Source organism: Ovis aries, unplaced genomic scaffold (genome assembly GCF_016772045.2).
Source record: "Ovis aries strain OAR_USU_Benz2616 breed Rambouillet unplaced genomic scaffold, ARS-UI_Ramb_v3.0 scaffold_87, whole genome shotgun sequence".
In the NCBI taxonomy this organism is placed as follows: domain Eukaryota; kingdom Metazoa; phylum Chordata; class Mammalia; order Artiodactyla; family Bovidae; genus Ovis; species Ovis aries.
In genome coordinates this window covers 276,832-293,741 of record NW_024599828.1, presented here as the reverse complement: position 1 = coordinate 293,741, position 16,910 = coordinate 276,832, and the positions used below count along the sequence as shown (strand labels likewise).

At 43.9% G+C, this 16,910-nt stretch overlaps 1 protein-coding gene across 1 annotated transcript; it reads left to right on the top strand.

Annotated features, from left to right (window-relative positions):
* The first annotated feature begins 4,476 nt into the window (after nucleotides 1-4,476).
* Nucleotides 4,477-12,511, top strand: LOC101103195 (pregnancy-associated glycoprotein 4-like). Its single transcript, XM_027959306.2, has 9 exons — nucleotides 4,477-4,608; nucleotides 5,677-5,827; nucleotides 6,803-6,920; nucleotides 7,020-7,138; nucleotides 8,328-8,521; nucleotides 9,442-9,558; nucleotides 11,231-11,372; nucleotides 11,460-11,558; nucleotides 12,214-12,511. Exons 1-9 carry the CDS (start codon nucleotides 4,556-4,558, stop codon nucleotides 12,361-12,363), a joined length of 1,143 nt encoding a protein of 380 aa, XP_027815107.1. The 5' UTR covers nucleotides 4,477-4,555; the 3' UTR covers nucleotides 12,364-12,511.
* The last annotated feature ends 4,399 nt before the right edge of the window (nucleotides 12,512-16,910 follow it).

Sequence of the window (16,910 nt, the reverse complement as noted above, 5' to 3'; positions counted from 1 at the left end):
AAAACATTAGTTTTAATTATCATCTTGCTTTTACTTGTTAACATACATGCGATTCTGTCACAATAACAGAAACAATATGAAGAACAATAAGTGGTTGAATTTTTGCTCGCCTCTGCTGTGATGGTTGTGCAGATGCATGATGACAACAACGGCAGTACAGAAGTGTGGTGGAGAGGAATAACCTCACGTCCAAATCAGGGGCAGCAAACAAGAGCAGCTACTCTACTTCCAAGGTAAAGAGCAGAGGCTGTACTTTGTTGGAGAGCAGTGAAATGATACCCCACGTCCAAGGTAAGAGAAACCCAAATAAGATGGTAGGCGCTGAGGGAGGGCATCAGAGGGCAGACAGACTGAAACCACATGCACAGACAACTAGCCAATCTGGCATGCGGACCACAGCCTTGTCTAACTCAGTGAAACTAAGACATGCCATGTGGGGCCACCCTAGATGGATGGGTCATGGTGGAGAGGTCTGACAGAATGTGGTCCACTGGAGAAGGGAATGGCAAACCATTTCAGTATTCTTGCCTTGAGAACCCCAAGAACAGTATGATAAACAAAAAGATAGAACACTGAAAGATGAACTCCCCAGGTCAGTAGGTGCCCAATATGGAGATCAGTGGAGAAATAACTCCAGAAAGAATGAAGGGATGGAACCAAAGCAAAGACAACACAAAGCGGTGGGACTGGTGATAAAAGCAAGATTTGATGCTGTAGAGAGCAATATTGCATAAGAACCTGGATTGTTAGGTCCATGAATCAAGGCAAACTGGAAGTGGTCAAACAGGAGATGACAAGAGAGAACACAGACATTCTAGGAATCAGCGAACTTAGGTGGGCTGGAATGGGTGAATTTAACTCAGATGACCATTATATCTACTACTGTGGGCAGGAATCCCTTAGAAGAAATGGAGTAGACATCATGGTCAACAAAAGAGTCTGAAATGCAGTACTTGGATGCAGTCTCAAAAACAACAGTATGATCTCTGTTCATTTCCAAGGCAAGCCATTCAATATCACAGTAATCCAAGTCTATGTCCCGATCAGTAAGGCTGAAGAAGTTGAAGCTCAACAGTTCTATGAAGACCTACAAGACCTTCTAGAAAAAACACCCCAAAAAAGATGTCATTTTCATTGTAGGGAACTGGAATACAAAAGTAGGAGTCAAGAAACACCAGGAGTAACATGCAAATTTGGGCTTGGAGTACAGAATGAAGCAGGGCAAAGGCATTCTGCCAAGAGAATGCAAGGTCATAGCAAATACCCTCTTTCAACAACACAAGAGAAGACTCTACACATGGACATCACCAGATGGTTGGCATCAAAATCAGATTGATTATATTTTTTGCAGCCAAAGAGGGAGAAGTTCTATACAGTCAGAAAAAACAAGACTGGGAGCTGATGGTGGCTCAGATCATGAACTCCGTATGCCAAATTCAGACTGAAATTGAAGAAAGTGGAGAAAAGCACTAGACCATTCAGGTATGACCTAAATCAAATCCCTTAGGACTATACAGTGGAAGTGAGAAATAGATTTAAGGCACTAGATCTAATAGACAGAGTGCCTGATGAACGATGGATAGAGGTTCATGACATTGTACAGGAGACAGGAATCAAGACCACCCCCAAGGAAAAGAAATCCAAAAAGCCAAATGGCTGTCTGAGGAGGCCTTACAGATAGCTGTGAAAAGAAGGGAAGCAAAAGCAAAGGAGAAAATCAAAGATTTACCCATTTGAATGCAGAGTTATGAAAAATAGCAAGGAGAGATAAGAAACCCTTCCTCAGTGATCAATGCAAAGAAATAGAGGAAATCAACAGAATGGGAAAGACTATAGATCACTTCAAGAAAAGTAGAGATACCATGGGAATATGTCATGCAAAGATGAGGTCAATAAATGACAGAAATGATATGGACCTAACAGAAGCAGAAGATATTAAGAACAGGTGGCAAGAATACACAGAGGAATTGTACAGAAAAGATCTTCACGACCCAGATATAATGATGGTGTAATCACTCACCAAGAGCCAGACATCCTAGAATGTGAAGTCAATGGGCCTTAGGAAGCATCACTATGAACAAAGCTGGTGGAGGTGATGGAATTCCAGTTGAACTATTTCAAATCCTGAAAGATGATGCTGTGAAAATGCTGTACTCAATATGCTAGCAAATTTGGAAAACTCAGCAGTGGCCACAGAACTAGACAACGTCAGTTTTCATTGCAATCCCAAAGAAAGGCAGTGCCAAAGATTGCTCTAACTACCACACAGTTGCATTCATGTTACACACTAGTAAAGCAATGCTAAAAATTCTCCAAGCTAGGCTTCAGCAATACATGAATCATGAACTTCCAGATGATCAAGCTGGTTGTAGAAAAGGCAGAGGAACCAGAGATCATATTGCCAACATCTGATGGATTATTAAAAAAGCAAGAAATTTCAGAAAAACACCTACTTCTGCCCTACTGACTATGCCAAAGTCTTTGACTGTGTGGATCACAATAAAATGTGGGAAATTCTGAAAGTGATGGGAATGCCAGACCACCTGAATTGCCTGTTGAGGAACGTGTATTCAGGTCAGGAAACAGTAGTTAGAACTGGACTTTAAAATGGTGGTGTTGAAGAAGAATCTTGAGTGTCCCTTGGACTGCAAGGAGATGCAGCCAGTCATCCTAAAGGAAATCAGTCCTGAATGTTCACTGGAAGGACTGATGCTGAAGCTAAAACTCCAATACTTGGCCACTTGATGCAAAGAGCTGACTCATTTGACAAATCCCTGATGTTGGTAAAGTTTGAGGGCAGGAGGAGAAGGGGATGACAGAGGATGAGATGGTTGGATGGCATTGTCAACTCAAGGGACATGAATATGTGCGGACTCCAGGTTGATGATGGACAAGGAGGCCTTGTGTGCTGCCATTCGTGGGCTCACAAGAGTTGAACATGACTGAGCAACTAAACTGAACTGAAGTTGATGAATATAGTGTCAGATTTCTTTCCCCTTTTTCTTTTGGTTTCCTTTGGTTTTGCTTTTGATGGGCAGGATTTTCTTTTTCCTTAGAAGATATTCCACTCTGAATGTAGAGTCATAAGTCTGAATTTTAAAGCCACTTAAGTAATGTGTTGTTATAGGTAGATAGTCAACATCTTGATGCAATTAGATTTATTAGTCTTTTTTGTTTGTTTGTTTTCAATTTGTTCAGTTCAGTTCAGTACTTCAGTTGTGTCCGTCTCTTTGCAACACCATAGACTACAACAGGCAAGGCTTCCCTATCCATCACCAACTCCTGGAGCTTTCTCAAGCTCATGTCCATCGACTTGGTGGTGCTATCCAACCATCTCATCATCTGTCTTCTGCTTCTTTTTCTTGACTTCAATTTTTCCTAATATCAGGGTCTTTTCCAATGAGTCAGCATGTTTACTAAGCATTCACTCTCTTTTAAAATCAGCCAACATGAATTAAATTCCTTTCTGTCCCCACTGCACTCCCAACTCTAGGCCAGAAACAACCCTGCAGACTAAAGGCTGATTCCAGCACATCACTGTAGAGATTATGTTCCCACTGTTTTTTTTCGGGAAAATAAAATTAGTTGCTCACATTAAAATTAGGAGACTGTAGATAAATATCCAAACTTCTGATTTTCTTGAAAACATGGCCAACTGGCCTGCTTTCGAGCATGGGTGAAGTGGAAGAAAGGCTGCTAACAGAGGTAAAGCCTGTGCTGCCCAGATTCCAACATGGCTACCTAGTCCTAGTATCATATCTCCTGCCTCCTCGGGCCATGACTTTGTGAGAACTAGACTTCTAGCTCTATAAAGATAAAGACTACTTTTGTCTTGATCAACTTTGACTTTGAAGCCTTTAACCCAGAACCTAGCACACAGTTTTTCCTTGTACAGTTGTTGGATGCTATAAAATAGCTTGTGGATGCATCTGACATTACTTCCAATATAGAAACCATGCAACTGAAGTACTGCTCTGCCCTAAATCTTTGATGCAGCCTGGCATCGTAAGTGTCCCTAAGTCTGCCATTAGACCAACTACCTAAATCCAGTTGTATGTCCCTGGGCTGTCCCTGAAGTCTTCACTTTGCCATTTGACAACTTATCATAGCAATGTCCTCAGCAAAGAAGAGGGCAATGCATATCTCACAAAGTCAGCAATGCATATCTCACGAAGTAGCCAGGAAGATCACATGAAGCCACACCTGTCGAGCATGGCCCCTAATATCCATTTTCATGATGTTGTTAGCAGTTTTTTCTCCAAGTAGCCTGGTTTTCGATCTTAGATGTCCATGCAGATCAGCTTGATTTTTGAGCCAAGATTCAAGGAAGAGATTACAGCTCAATTCTCTGTATTCTGAAAAGCTTCAAAGTCCATTCGCCAAGGGCACTGACGAAGGTAAAGTTTTTATCGAAACCTTTGTGTTTTTTTCAGATCTTTAATGGCCTGAAGGGGAAAACTAGGGTAGGTCAGAGCATATATATCTAGGGGCTCCCGGTCACCACTACACACTAAGAACCTAAACTTCCCTGAGTACTTGGAGCCAGAAAAGAAGCATGAAGTGGCTTGTGCTCCTTGGGCTAGTGGCCTTCTCAGAGTGCATAGTCAAGTAAGTATGGGGACTGTATGTCACATCATATTCCTTTATCTGATTTTTCTTTTCATCTGATTATTCTTCCAGCCATCAGGTTTAGAAGGGAATGGAATATTTCCCTAAGAGTCTTAAAGTTCAACTCTGACTTATTGATAAGTAACTTGCTATAGGAACTGTGGATCCCAAGGTCTTTGTGTAGATAAGGGTTGCACAACACTTGGGGTCTAGTCATGTTATGACCTGTTGAAAATGCAACTCCTTGCAACTGTTCAGTGCCCAGTCTATGCAAATGGTGATGTGGTCCTGTGGAATAGCACTTTACTACATTTTGTTCAACATGTCCTCTTTTTTTCCAGTTCTACTTCAGTGTGTATATGCCTATATCTGCATCTCTGTATCACTGTCATTTATCTCTCCATCTCTTTGGAAGTCACTGAGAGTCTATTTCTCTTTGTGTTGTTTGCTTTTAATTTTTCATTTGACTTGTCCTTCCTTCTCAAGCCTCTGAATTTCCCTTCCTTGTTCCGTACATCTTGGATTCTTCTTTCAATTCTCTCTTCTCCTTCAACTTGGAGAAAGATAAACTGTCATATATCTGACAAGCAGTGTGACAACATCCAACTCAGAAAACTCTTGCATTTCAAATTTCTCCCTTGTAAAATAGAATAAAAGTCCCCCTTCTACTTCCTTTCTTGAGGTTCTTTGAGAAGGAATGAGTGGGATGGCAACAGCAATGCGAATGGCTGTCATTGTTGACAATTCCTATTTATCAGGTTCCTAATATCCATTACTTCACTTATCCCCAAGGTATCCTATTTGAAGGGTTTGTACTGTTACATTTCACCATTTTGCCGAAGGGGACACCGAGGCAACTCATGATCATATGGCTTGCGTAAGATGGCAGAGAGAACCTGTATTCAAATCTATGTCTTTGCCATGGTATATGCATAAAATTCTGATAATAATGTGCCTCATAAAAATGATTAGAAAACACACAGGGCCATTACAATGACAGTTATACCTTAACACTGACAGCTAATTGTAGCATCTTCTTTGTTTTCTTTGTCAAATGCTCGGTGAAAGAATACCTCTAAGGAGAGTGAAGACCATGAGAAAAACCCTCAGTGGTAAAAACATGCTGAACGATGTCTTGAGGGAGCATGCTTACAGACTGCCCCAAATTTCTTTTCGTGGTTCAAATCTAACTATTCACCCACTGAGAAACACCAGAGATGTGAGTATTTTGGGATGATGGTGCTCCACAGTGCTCCCCGGTGCTCTAGTTTAGCATGGGGCTCATCTGGAGGTGCCAGGTGGGATGTTGGGGGGTTCCTGCAGGAGGCCGAGACACTGGAAAACAGGAACCCCACCCAGAGGAGAAGGCATTCTCATCCTCAACTGTTGGTCTTTGTGACTGGGCCTGGCCATTACCAGGTGGCAGGTAAATAAATATCCATTTCTTTGTCAAACATGTGTCATTAGTTTGAGGGTGATTGTTCCTTAGGAACTAGGTGAGCCACTCAGATACAGATGAAGAGTGAGCCATCAGTGATCAAAAGGTAGAATCAACTGCAAAGCAATTGTGAATCCCCAGGTAGAGGAATTTGGTTTCCACAGATGCAAGAACAACAGCAGGAAAAATTTACTGAACCTGTATTCCGTGTATTGCCATAAGAATCTAACATAGTGCTCACTGTTTTTCAATTAGAAAAGGGCTTATTTTGTCTTCAAAAATGCCCATGCCAGCCTGAGAGATAGGCAAAGAGTAAATACATGTCAAATGAAAGGGTCACCTGTGTGGTGTTGATTGGATGTGGTCTGAGTTTAGAGGGAGTGACTGGAGTTGATCAAGAAGGACCTCCTGGAGAAGGGGGTGCTAAGGCTTGGTTTGAAGAGACTACAGAGCTTCTCAAATGAAGGCACCAGGACTTCCCTGGGTGTCCAGCAGTCCTGGAGGCCCAGTGGTTATGCCTCTGTTCTTCCCATGCAGGAGGTACCACTTCAACGCCTGTTCATAGAGTTAATATCTTGCTTACAATGCAGCACAGGAAATATATATCAAATGCAGATAATTCTGTGACCAAAGTCTGTGACCTGAACGGTGGTTCGAAAGTGTTCTCAAGAGATATGTGACAACAGAGGGAGTCATCAGTGTGGGAACAGAGGGTAGCCAGTTCTGCACTAACCCACTCCCTCCTTCTCCCTGTAGATACTCTATGTGGGTAATATCACCATTGGAACACCTCCTCAAGAATTCCAGGTTATCTTTGACACAGGCTCATCTGACTTGTGGGTGCCCTCCGACTATTGCAACAGCTCAGCCTGTTGTGAGTACAGACACACCCTACCCGGACCATCTTTCCCTTGCCCTGCCACCCTTTTTTCCACCCTTGGCACCTGATGACACTCATCTCTTGTGTCTGCAGCTACACACGTTAGGTTCAGACATCTTCAGTCTTCCACCTTCCGGCCTACCAATAAGACGTTCAGAATCATCTATGGAGCTGGGACAATAAAAGGAGTTGTTGCTTATGACACAGTTCGGGTAACAGTGTAAAAAATGCTGAGTCAGAACTGGATATGTGGCGACCACTGCTTGCAAAACAGATGCAGGACCATGTGGCAGGACACTTCCTAGCCTAACTCCCATAGATATTGGCCATCTTACCCACAGGATCATGGGGGTGGCAGTGCCCATGGTGACACAGGAGCAAACAGATTAGCTAACCCAGAGTGTGGCTTGAGGTGTGGACTTTAGCTCCTCTGCCCATGAGCAGTTCAAGGTTCATTTCGCTTGGAGCGAGAAGGGATAGAAGCACCCACTTTTATATTAACAGACTGTTCCAGCCACTTTCAGATGATAACTGGTTTAATTCTGCAACAACCCCACAAAGCAGTTACTCTGATTAGCTCATGAGACATATCAGGAAACTGAGGTCCAGACAGCAAGGGCCTTGCTGAGAGGACACATGCGGTAAAGGGTGGAGTTAGGCTGGCTATTCAGGACTGAAGTTGTGGTGGGGTGTTTGGGGACAGGATAAAACTGATCTGGGGACCCTGGGGGCAGTCAAGGGCTTCAGGTATCCAGAATGGGAAACTGGAGGTATGAGAAGTCAAGGGGCCTGATAAATGAGTTCTCACTCTAGAGGACACTTCAGAATCTAATAAATCTATGGCTTGCCTCCCCCAAAATACTTGAGTATTTCCCCTCTCTCTCTTTTTCTCTCATACATGCTCACAGAAATATACACATATCCCCCAACGTGAATTCCCCAGATAGTAATTTCATAGAACCCTGCAAGCAAGATTGTGTTTTTGTTTCTGTCTTCCTGGACAGACACAGAATCCACAGTACCTTACAGAGAATTCAGTCCATTCCTGTCATTAGGTCACAGTGATGCCAAAGAGAAGGCTATCTTGTTCTTGATTGTGTTGTCCATAACGTGGCACCAATGGGACCTGGCCTGACTCTTGGTTGCCCCACCTGGACAGAAGCCACGAGGCAAATTTGACTCACTCAGGTGATGTTTTTCAGAGGGGCAGATGTTTTAAAATGTACAGCCTCTCTCAAATGGAATCCCAATTCCCCTTCCACCTTGCTCTAACTGTCTGTGGGCAACCAAAGACAGAGCCCAGCCTCAATTCTTCTCTAAGGATCTAATGGCAATGCACCCCAGCCCAGTCCTAGCCCCACTTCATGTATCTGTAAGTGGGAACACTCTTCTCTCCCATAGATTGGGGAGCTAGTAAGTACTGACCAGCCATTCGGTCTAAGCGTGGCAGAATACGGGTTTCAGAGCCGAAGATATGATGGCATCTTGGGCTTGAACTACCCAAAGCAATCCTGGTCTAGAACCATCCCCATCTTCGACAAGCTGAAGAATGAAGGTGCCATTTCTGAGCCTGTTTTTGCCTTCTACTTGAGCAAGTAAGTCTGAGATGGACAATTCCTTTCTCCAAATTAGCTGTAAGATTCTTTCAGTTGCACAGAAATTATAGAACATTTGATAAAGAAGTATCCTGAGAGTAATATAAGCAAGGATAACTATGGCCCCAGGGCCTTACCTGGCTTCACCACTGGCTTTTATAAATAAAATTTTATTGGAACACAACCCTACTCCTGGACTCAAGACCAGTAACTTGGTCTAGGGGGTGAGTCACGAGGGAGGCAAAAGGAAGACAGCAGGAAACAAGTGGAGGAAAAAGCATTACGATTTGCTTATGATTTTGATAAGGAAGGAAAGAGAAGGATGGTGGATATCTTTCCTTCCTCATTAGCATTTAAAAAAGAGCCCAGGAATAGCTCCCCAATTTGTGGAGCCAGAGAGACATGAAAGTGTGGGACACAAAAGTGTGGGACCCCTCATTCAAGAAATATTAGGCATTTCAAGACAGAGAGAGCAGAGGTGGGATCCCTTCTGAGTGTGGGGCCCTTTGGACATTATAGGTCACAGGCCAGTGGCGCCAACTCTGGGTGACCTGAACACACACCCTTAGAACTCCCAGGCCTTGATTTTCCTGAAAAAAGATAAGGTGGACACGGGAAAAGCCAAAACATTTCAGCACCATGTCCTCTGAGGGTGTCTGAGCACTCAGGTCGCTGAAGGTCCAGCGTGTCTTCAGAAGACATAGCGGGTGGAGCTCAGACAAGTGATTCAGCTTCTAAGCTTCTCTGTGCCACTCATGAGACAGTAGCAGACCTCAGTCTGGATCTCTATCTCTCCTGGACACGATTTCTGCATCTGTACATGGGGAACTTATTAGGGCCTTGATGGTTGGCCCAGCACAGCTCTCAGACAGTGCTGTTGTTACTGTCCTCCAAGGATCCCCCCTCACTTCTCTCTACAGAGACGAGCAGGAGGGCAGTGTGGTGATGTTTGGTGGGGTGGACCACCGCTACTACAAGGGAGAGCTCAACTGGGTACCATTGGTCAAAGCAGATGACTGGACTATACACGTAGACCGGTAAGCCTCTCCCTCTGAGGGTCACCCCAAGTGATGCTCTCACTACTGTACACAGACACAGGCAGACACACACAAATACAGTCTCAGACACAAAGTCACACAGACATATACACCACCCACAATGACACAGACACACAGACACTTGGAAACATACAAGCAGACATTTATAAACCTACACAGAGACACATAAAAACATACATAGCTAGTCAGAGACACACAAGCACTCACAGAGACACATAAAAACACACATACAAACAAACACACAAGCACATAGATACACAAACAACCCATGGGTTCATAATGCCCAGGACTTCTGAGCAAGGCTCTGTCCAGGGTGCTAAAAGGATCCAGAGAGGTCTGTGCATCTGGGAGAGGGCTGCACCCACTACCCTTTGAGGTGGGAAGCATGGTTAGAGGACTCTATAGTGTGGTGAACAGAGGATCAGGGAAAATTTTACCAGCCTGAACAGAGTTATGATAAGATGACCAACTGTCCAGGGCTACCTAGGACGTAGGAAGTTCTCAGTACAGATAAATGTCATTTTAAAAACAGGGACACTACTGAGAAAATGGAGAAACTGGTCTTCCTAGGGAGCAGCTACCCAGCAGTGGAGAGAGGTTGGCTGCAGTCTTAAGATGTGAAAGCAACTAATAATAAAGGCACTCCATGTTCATGGGCACACAGTGGGGCAGTGGCTATAACAGAGAATCAGGAAGGTGGGATCCAGGAGTGTCCTGAGGACAGAGGCATAATTCATATGGTTCTGTGTGACACCCGAATAAAAAAGCTGACTTATCCTTTGGAGTTTGTGTGGGCTAGTCATGTATTTCCTGGCCAGGGTCTCAGAGTCTGAGCTGGTTGTAGGAGCAGTGCTGGCAGACACCCTCTCCCAGAGGAGCCCCTCTCTCCCCCTACTATAAGAATCTGCTGCCCCTGTGAATCTCTATATTCACTCTGTGTGCGACCTGTTATTTGTTTCCCACCAGATACAGCTCTCTGGAGGTTTCTTATTGTTTTCTCAGTCTCATTCACTCATTGAACAGACAAGCATTGGGCATCTACTGTGTGCCAGGCACTTTAGGGAGGCAAGGAGAATAAAACTTGCCCTCACATCTAAGAAGGCAGATGTACATGAGGTGACTCACCCACATAGTGAATTGTGACTTTGGTACATGCTAGACATGAGGAGGAGAAGGCACTGGCAACTCACCAAAGTACTTTGCCTGAACAATCCCAGGGACGGCAGAGCTTGGTGGGCTGCTCTTTATGAGGCTGCATAGAGTCGGACACGACTGAAGTGAATTAGCATCACCAGCAGCAGCAGACATGAGGAAGGGTCTACAGAGAGTGACCAAGACAGGAGACTGATAAACACCAGGGGAAAAACTTCCCTGAATCAATGACAATTAAACGGGAATCTGGGAGATGAGAAAAAATTAGCTAGTCAAAGGGGAGTGGAGTCTTCTAGGAATGAAGGCCAGCTTGTGTCAAGGTACAAAAGATCCTGGTGTATTCAAGTACTGTATTTGAGCATGTCAAGAAAGGTGCTGTGTTGAGGGCAAAGGAAAAGAGGGCGAGAGATGAAGAGCTGTTTACAAGACAGTCAGAAGGGAGCAACTCTGTGGAGACTCACAGTGACCTTGTTGCCCCCTTTCTTCCATTGTCTCTCAGCATCACCATGAAAAGAGAGGTTATTGCTTCTTCTGACGGCTGCGCGGCCATGGTGGACACCGGGGCATCACATATCCAAGGCCCAGGAAGACTGGTCGATAAAGTACAAAAGCTCATTGGCGCCAAGCCACGGGGTTCCAAGGTGACGGGTCATGCCCCAGGGTCACTCCCAGTCTCCACATATAAGAAGGATCTCCATAGTCAACCTCTCACATTCTCTCAATAACAGCACTATGTTTCATGTTCTGCGGTCAGTACTCTGCCCTCTATTATCTTCACCATCAATGGCATCAACTACCCAGTGCCAGGTCGAGCCTACATCCTCAAGGTGAGGGGACAATACTGAGGGTTGGTTCTCAAACTGGAGGTTGCAGGGACCCTTGGGCTGCTGCTGGGAGGAGCGCGCGGGTGGCGGCCATGTCACACCATTGCGGTTAATCAGCTACACTCCAATACAAAATAAAGGTTTTTTCTTAGATCAGGAGTAGAACCAGCATTCTCCGCAGAGAAACAAGGAGCAGAAGTCAGAAGGAAAGGAACAGGGAGTGAGGGGAACTATGAACACACTTGTTCTTTTCTAAATAATTATATTGAAGTGTGACTGATCTTCTTGTTGCAATAAGTTCTGATGCAAAATAATGTGACTCAGTTATACTATAAAAATATTTTCTTATTCTTTTTCAAGTGATTTATCACTGAATATCGAATATAGTTCCTTATGCTCTATAGTAGGACTTTGTTGTTTTACATTCCTCTGTTTCCCCACTTCCCAGTCCTCCACTCACCACACCCTTCCTCATGACAACCTGATGTCTTGGCCCTCGTTGGTTTTGGATGAACTCTCATATACTGTGCTGCTGAGAAAACCCCTTGATACTTACCAAAAGAGGGAAATAAAATAAAGTATTTTGCTAGGTCTGGATATTGGAGGGAGTCACTGGTAAGGGCTCATGCTGACTGGTGTGTGTCTCTGACTCCCCCAGGATTCCAGAGGCCGCTGCTATACTGCCTTTAAAGAGAAAAGAGTGAGGACATCTACAGAGTCCTGGGTCCTGGGTGACGTCTTCCTGAGGCTTTATTTCTCAGTCTTTGATCGAGGAAATGACAGGATTGGCCTGGCACCGGCAATGTAAAAGACTGGAGTGGTTCAGGAATCAGTAAGGTTGTTCCTAACACACACTCACTCACAGTTTGGGCACTCCTGCCCAGGAGGCTGGTGAACTGTATTTGGTGTTCTGTACACCCTATTCTCAGTAAAGAATAAAGGGTTTCTTGGTTTAATGGTGTTGAAGCAAATGTTGACTCTGTTTGTGTCTGAATGTGAAAGATCTAGAGCTAAGTCTGAATCAAAATTGAGAGGAGCCCTACTCTAACTGGCTTCAAGGAAATGGCAGACTCATTGAAATGATTCTGGGAATCCAGGATACAAGAATCAAAGCAAAGGTCTCAGTTACTGGAACCAAGAAATCAGAAGTCATCAATTCTCTTTCACCCTCGCTATTTCCCTTTGGTTGGCTTTGATGGTCTTAGCCTGGCAACTTTTTTCCTTAAGGCTTCTACACCTAGTGAGGGAGTTCAAGCTACCGGCCCTAAGGTGTTAAATCCTGAAGGCATCTCCTAGTAAGGAAAAAGGATTGCAGACATCAGAGTTCAAGGGTGTTCTCTGAATGACCCACCTCAGTTCACATGTACAGCCCCAGATCAGCCATCCTGTCAGCGACATGGTGTCTTATGACTGGCTTGACATGGTCTTTGGCCCTGACTCAGCAGCAACATGATTGTTAATTTCCTCCAGAACTACATGACTGAAGCTGGAGAGAGGCAGTGCCAAGGATAGCAACTGGCAGATGGTCTAGGCCATGAAAGAGTTTGTGATGACCCACAAACTCCACCACCTCCTCATTCGGAGGAATTATAAGGGGTAATGAAATAGACTTTCTTTGTCCCATCTCAGAGGAACTTATCACTGGGCTTCTCCTCCAGGGGATGTTGGGTGAGGTGCTTCATTCAAAGCTGGTTCCCTCTTTTTCCAACACCCCAGTCACCAGCTCTCTGCCACATATGCCTGCTCTGTCCTTTCCAGTCCTACCTGGTAAGTGGTGGTCCCAGTGGATCCCTGAGCCATCCGCTTCTTCCAGGGCCCAGAATACCCCTTCATTGGCCTCCAGTGCTGTTGGGGAGAATGCAACGCATGTATCAGGGAACCCAAGGTACATAGAGCCTTCAGCCTTTCTGACCTTCCTTCAGGGGTGGAGCTACAAAGTATTTGCTTGGAGCTGCCATGGTTAGACTCTTTTGCAGTGGAAGAATCCATTCTTTCCACTGGAGGCCCTCAGTAGATGCCTCAGCTGAGTCAGCAGGATTCATAAGTTGATTTCCTTTCAGATTGACTGGTTTGATCTCCTTGTTGTATAAGGGACTCTCAAGAATCTTCTCAAGCACCACAGTTAAAAAGCTCAATTCTTCAGCATTCACACTTTCTTATGGTCTAGATCACTCATCTGTACATGATTACTGAAATATCATAGCTTTGACACTACAGACCTCTGTAGCAAAGTGAGGCTCTGCTTTTTAATACACTATGCAGGTTTTTCATAGCCTTTCTTCCTTCCAAGAAGTAAGTGTCATTTAATTTTGGGCTGCAGTCAAGGTCCATTGTGGTTTTGAAGCCCAAGAAAATAAAATTTGCCACTGTTTCCATGTTTCACTCATCTATATGGCATGATGTGGTGGGACCAGATGCCATGAATGTTGAGTATATTTTTGTGAAGAGTTTTTTGAATGTTGAGTTTTAAGCCAGTTTTTGCATCTCCTCTCCTCATCAAGAGGACTTTATTTCTTCTTTGCTTTCTGCCATTAGGGCAGTGTCATCTTCATATCTGTGGATGTTGATATTTCTCCCAGCAGTCTTTATTCCAGCTTGGGATTGATGCAGTCCATCATATTGAATGATATATCCTATATAGAAGTTCAATAACCAGAGTGAGAATGTACACCTTGTCATGCTTCTTTCCCAGTTTTAAATTTTCCAGTTGTTCTGCATATGATTCTAACTGTTGCTTTTTGACCTACATACAGACTTTTCAGGAGACAGGTAAGGTGATCTGGCACTCCCATTTCCTTAAGAATTTTCCACAGTTTGTTGTGGTCCTTTTTGTGAAAGGCTTTGGCATAATCAGTGAAGCAGACAGAAATGTTTTCTGGTATTCCTTTGCTTTCTCTATGGTCCAGTGGATGTTGCCAATTTGCTCTCTGGTTCCTGAAACCAGTCTGTACATCTGAAAGTTCTCAGTTCATGTAGTGTTGAAGCTTAGCTTGAAGGATTTTGAACATTACCTTGCTAGCAAGTGAGATGAGTGCAATTGCATGATAATTTGAACATTCATTGGAATTGCCTTTCTTTTGGATTGGAAAGAAAATTGACCTTTTCCAGCACTGTGGCCACTGCTGAGTTTTCCAAATTTGCTGTCATATTGAATGCAGCACTTTTGCAGCCTCATTCTTTAGGATTTTTAAATAGCTAAAGTGGAATTCCATCACCTCTCCTGTCATTGTTTGTAGTGATGCTTCCTAAGGCCCACTTGACTTCATACTCCAGTATATCTGGCTTTACATGAGTGACACAAGCATCATCCCTATCCCGATCTTTTGTTTTTGTACAGTTCTTCAGTGCATTCTTGCCACCTCTTCTTAATCTCATCTGCTTCTGTTAGCTCTTTGACTTTCCTGCCCTTTATTGTGTCCATCCTTGCATGAAGTGTTCCTCTGGTAGCTCCAATTTTCCTGAAGTGATCTATACTCTTTACATTTCTATTATTTTCCCCTAATTCTTACAGTGTTCAATATGAGGACTTTCTTATATCCCCTTGCCATTCTCTGGAAATCTGCATTCCATTTAGTATATCTTTCCCTTTCTCCTTTGCCTTTCACTTCTCTTATTTTCTCAGCTGTTTCTAAGGCCTCTTCAGGTAACCCCCTTTCCTTCTCACATTTATTTTTCTTGGGAATGGTTTTTGTGACCACCTCCTGTACAATGTTACAAACCTCCATCCATAGATCTTCAGGCTTCCAGACCTAATCCCTTGAATATATTTTTCATCTCCACTATAAAATCATAAGGGATTTGATTTGGGTCATAGCTGAATGTTCTACTGGTTTTCCTTACTTACCTCAATTAAAGCCTGAATACTGCTTGCTTCTGCATAAACATTGTTGCCAGATCACCACCCACCACTCCCAGTGGGTGTGGAGCAAAACCACACAATTTGAGGACTCTTACCATGGGTTTGTGCTTGGCTTTTCATGTGCTTATCTGTATGACCTTGATCAAGTCCCTTAACCTCAGTTTGCTCATCTGGTCAATGGGCACCATGATGATAATTCCACTTCTATATGCATGTGTGCCCGCTAAGAAGAGATGGCCCTGAGAGGGCTTACTGAGTTCCTGAGTCCGGAAAAAATATGAATTATTTTGCCACCTGGGGAGATGGAAATCTTCTGTTTAGAGGGTATGCCTGACATCCCCAAAGCTAAATACTGATTCAAGCCAAATGACATCTGTCTCTGAACCTGACTCAGAACTCTGACTGAGCCAATGCTTCTGTTTTCTGGGCCCCAACAAGAGCGAATCATTACTGGCTCAGATTCCTCCCTTCCCAGGCTTACCAGTCAGCGTTTCCTTGTCAACTACTTCTAGCCTGAAATCACACTGCAAGGAGAGTTGTAAGGCTGTTGGTCTCTTTTCGGTTTCCCACACCTCCAGTGTAGCAACAAGTAGCTGTCATGGCTTCTTTTCATGGCAACAAGTATGGCAGCCTGTACAGTCAATCTCAGACTGGTTAATGAAACTGTCCCCATTTGGCCACTCATGTTTAAATTGCCTACAGTTGCCTTAGAAACCTTCCTATGCTTGCTGTTTAACTAACATATATGTGCAGACTTGATCTAGTCTTCTTTCCCAAGTATGATTCCAACCATGCAATGAAGTAACCAGACATTTAATCATCTAGCCACAGGAATTGACAAAAGCAAACCACCCATCCATTTCTTGCTTGCCCCCAAACAACTTTGAAGTGATCTGCTGAAACAATGTGATAAATTGGCATGTACACTCCAGAAGAGACACTTTTTCTGGATCCGTTTTGCACCTAGTGCCAGATGTCTACAACAAGCCTCGCCCTCCAGCAGCCAGTCACCTGGTTTTTGCAGACTCAGCCCACTCCAGATCCCTTCAACATCCATCAGTAAAATCTAGAGAACAAACCCAGTCAAAGCTCTCTCTCCTGAAGAAAACAGTTTTTTGTTTTTTTTAGAAAACAATTTTTGGTAAAACATTCAAAATCTTGTGCTCCTTACCTTGGATTCAAGGACCTGCACCAGAGGATGGGAAGCCTCCCCTTCCAACTAAATCTTTCTCCACTCCAACCAGGACCAGAGCCTTCAATGGGCCCTATGTCCTCATTGGTATCATTCAGTTGCTAAGCCATGTCTGACTCTTTCTGATTACATGTTCAGCAGCAAAACAGGCCTCCCTGTCTTTCACTATTTCATGTAGTTTCCTCAAACTCATGTCCTTTGCGTAAGCAATGCCATCTCATACTCTCATATCTCTCTCTTTCTGCCCACAATCTTTCCCAGCTTCAGGGTCTCTTCCAAAGAACTGGGTCTTGACATCATTGGC

Bases quoted from the DNA above. Each gene is read 5' to 3' on its own strand.
- LOC101103195 (XM_027959306.2), top strand. From the start codon at position 4,556: ATGAAGTGGCTTGTGCTCCTTGGGCTAGTGGCCTTCTCAGAGTGCATA. The intron at 4,609-5,676 runs GTAAGTATGGGG...GCTCGGTGAAAG, and splicing joins TTCTCAGAGTGCATAGTCAA to AATACCTCTAAGGAGAGTGA. The intron at 11,559-12,213 runs GTGAGGGGACAA...TGACTCCCCCAG, and splicing joins GTCGAGCCTACATCCTCAAG to GATTCCAGAGGCCGCTGCTA.